This window comes from Trypanosoma equiperdum, assembly GCF_001457755.1.
Source record: "Trypanosoma equiperdum strain OVI genome assembly, contig: ctg_161, whole genome shotgun sequence".
NCBI lineage: Eukaryota > Euglenozoa > Kinetoplastea > Trypanosomatida > Trypanosomatidae > Trypanosoma > Trypanosoma equiperdum.
The window spans coordinates 1-814 of record NW_027123638.1 but is presented as its reverse complement, the minus strand read 5'-3'; the positions used below and the strand labels follow the sequence as shown (position 1 = coordinate 814).

The window sequence follows — 814 nt, the reverse complement described above, 5'->3', positions numbered from 1 at the left end:
TTTTTTTTTTTTTTGAAGTGCTCTAACACGCCGTTGCTGAAAGGCACCTCTTGTGATTTTTATCTCCTGGCGGCTGGTGAGGATGTACACGCAAATCATTTGAATGATTTTTTCACTTCTTTTTCCCCCCCTTTCCCCTTCTTGGTACTTTTTTTTTTCCCCCTTCATTCCGTATGTTTTTGCCCACCAAAAATATATTACGAGTCCAGAGAAGATATGCACCGGAAAAACATTTCAGATTCCTCTGATGGATAGAAGCACCTGAAAGAGGTACATAAATCAGGGAAAGTGGTGGGAAGGAAGAAGAGGTGGGCAAAAATAAAGCGATGTGACTGTAAAGTTGAGAATAACAGGAAGGAAGGAAGGAAAAAAAAAGAAGGTGTGTATGTGTATGTGTGCGGATCTGATAGTTGTGGTGTGTATATATTTGAATAACAGAGCGAAGAGAAGGAAGGTTAATGAGGTGGATTGATAATAATGATGAACACGGGTGTAGAGGTTTGGTGTGAAGAGGATGAAAGCGCGGATTGAGTTTGTTTCGTCCTCCTGATAGTAGAGAAGAGATAAAGGAGGGGAAGGAAGCAAATGGAGTTTTGATAAGAAGTGGTAAGGTCAGATCGTGCCATGCTGAGTATATTACTCCATTATGGGTCATTATGGGGGAAACTCTCAAACGCCTGTGCGTGCAGCACTTCGGGTAGGGGTAATAAAAGAAGGTGAAGAGGAGTTGGAGGTGATCAGAGGAGCTCCAATGGCCGTTTAGGAATGAGAAAAGAGAGGTACGTTATTACGTAAATAAATAAATAAATAAATA

At 41.0% G+C, this 814-nt stretch overlaps 1 protein-coding gene across 1 annotated transcript; it reads right to left on the bottom strand.

Annotated features, from left to right (window-relative positions):
* Positions 1-112: 112 nt before the first annotated feature.
* On the bottom strand, positions 113-655 carry TEOVI_000039400 (uncharacterized protein; the record flags this gene model as incomplete). The annotated part of the gene is made up of 1 exon (XM_067222365.1): positions 113-655. One exon carries the CDS (start codon positions 653-655, stop codon positions 113-115), a length of 543 nt encoding a protein of 180 aa, XP_067078466.1.
* Positions 656-814: the final 159 nt, after the last annotated feature.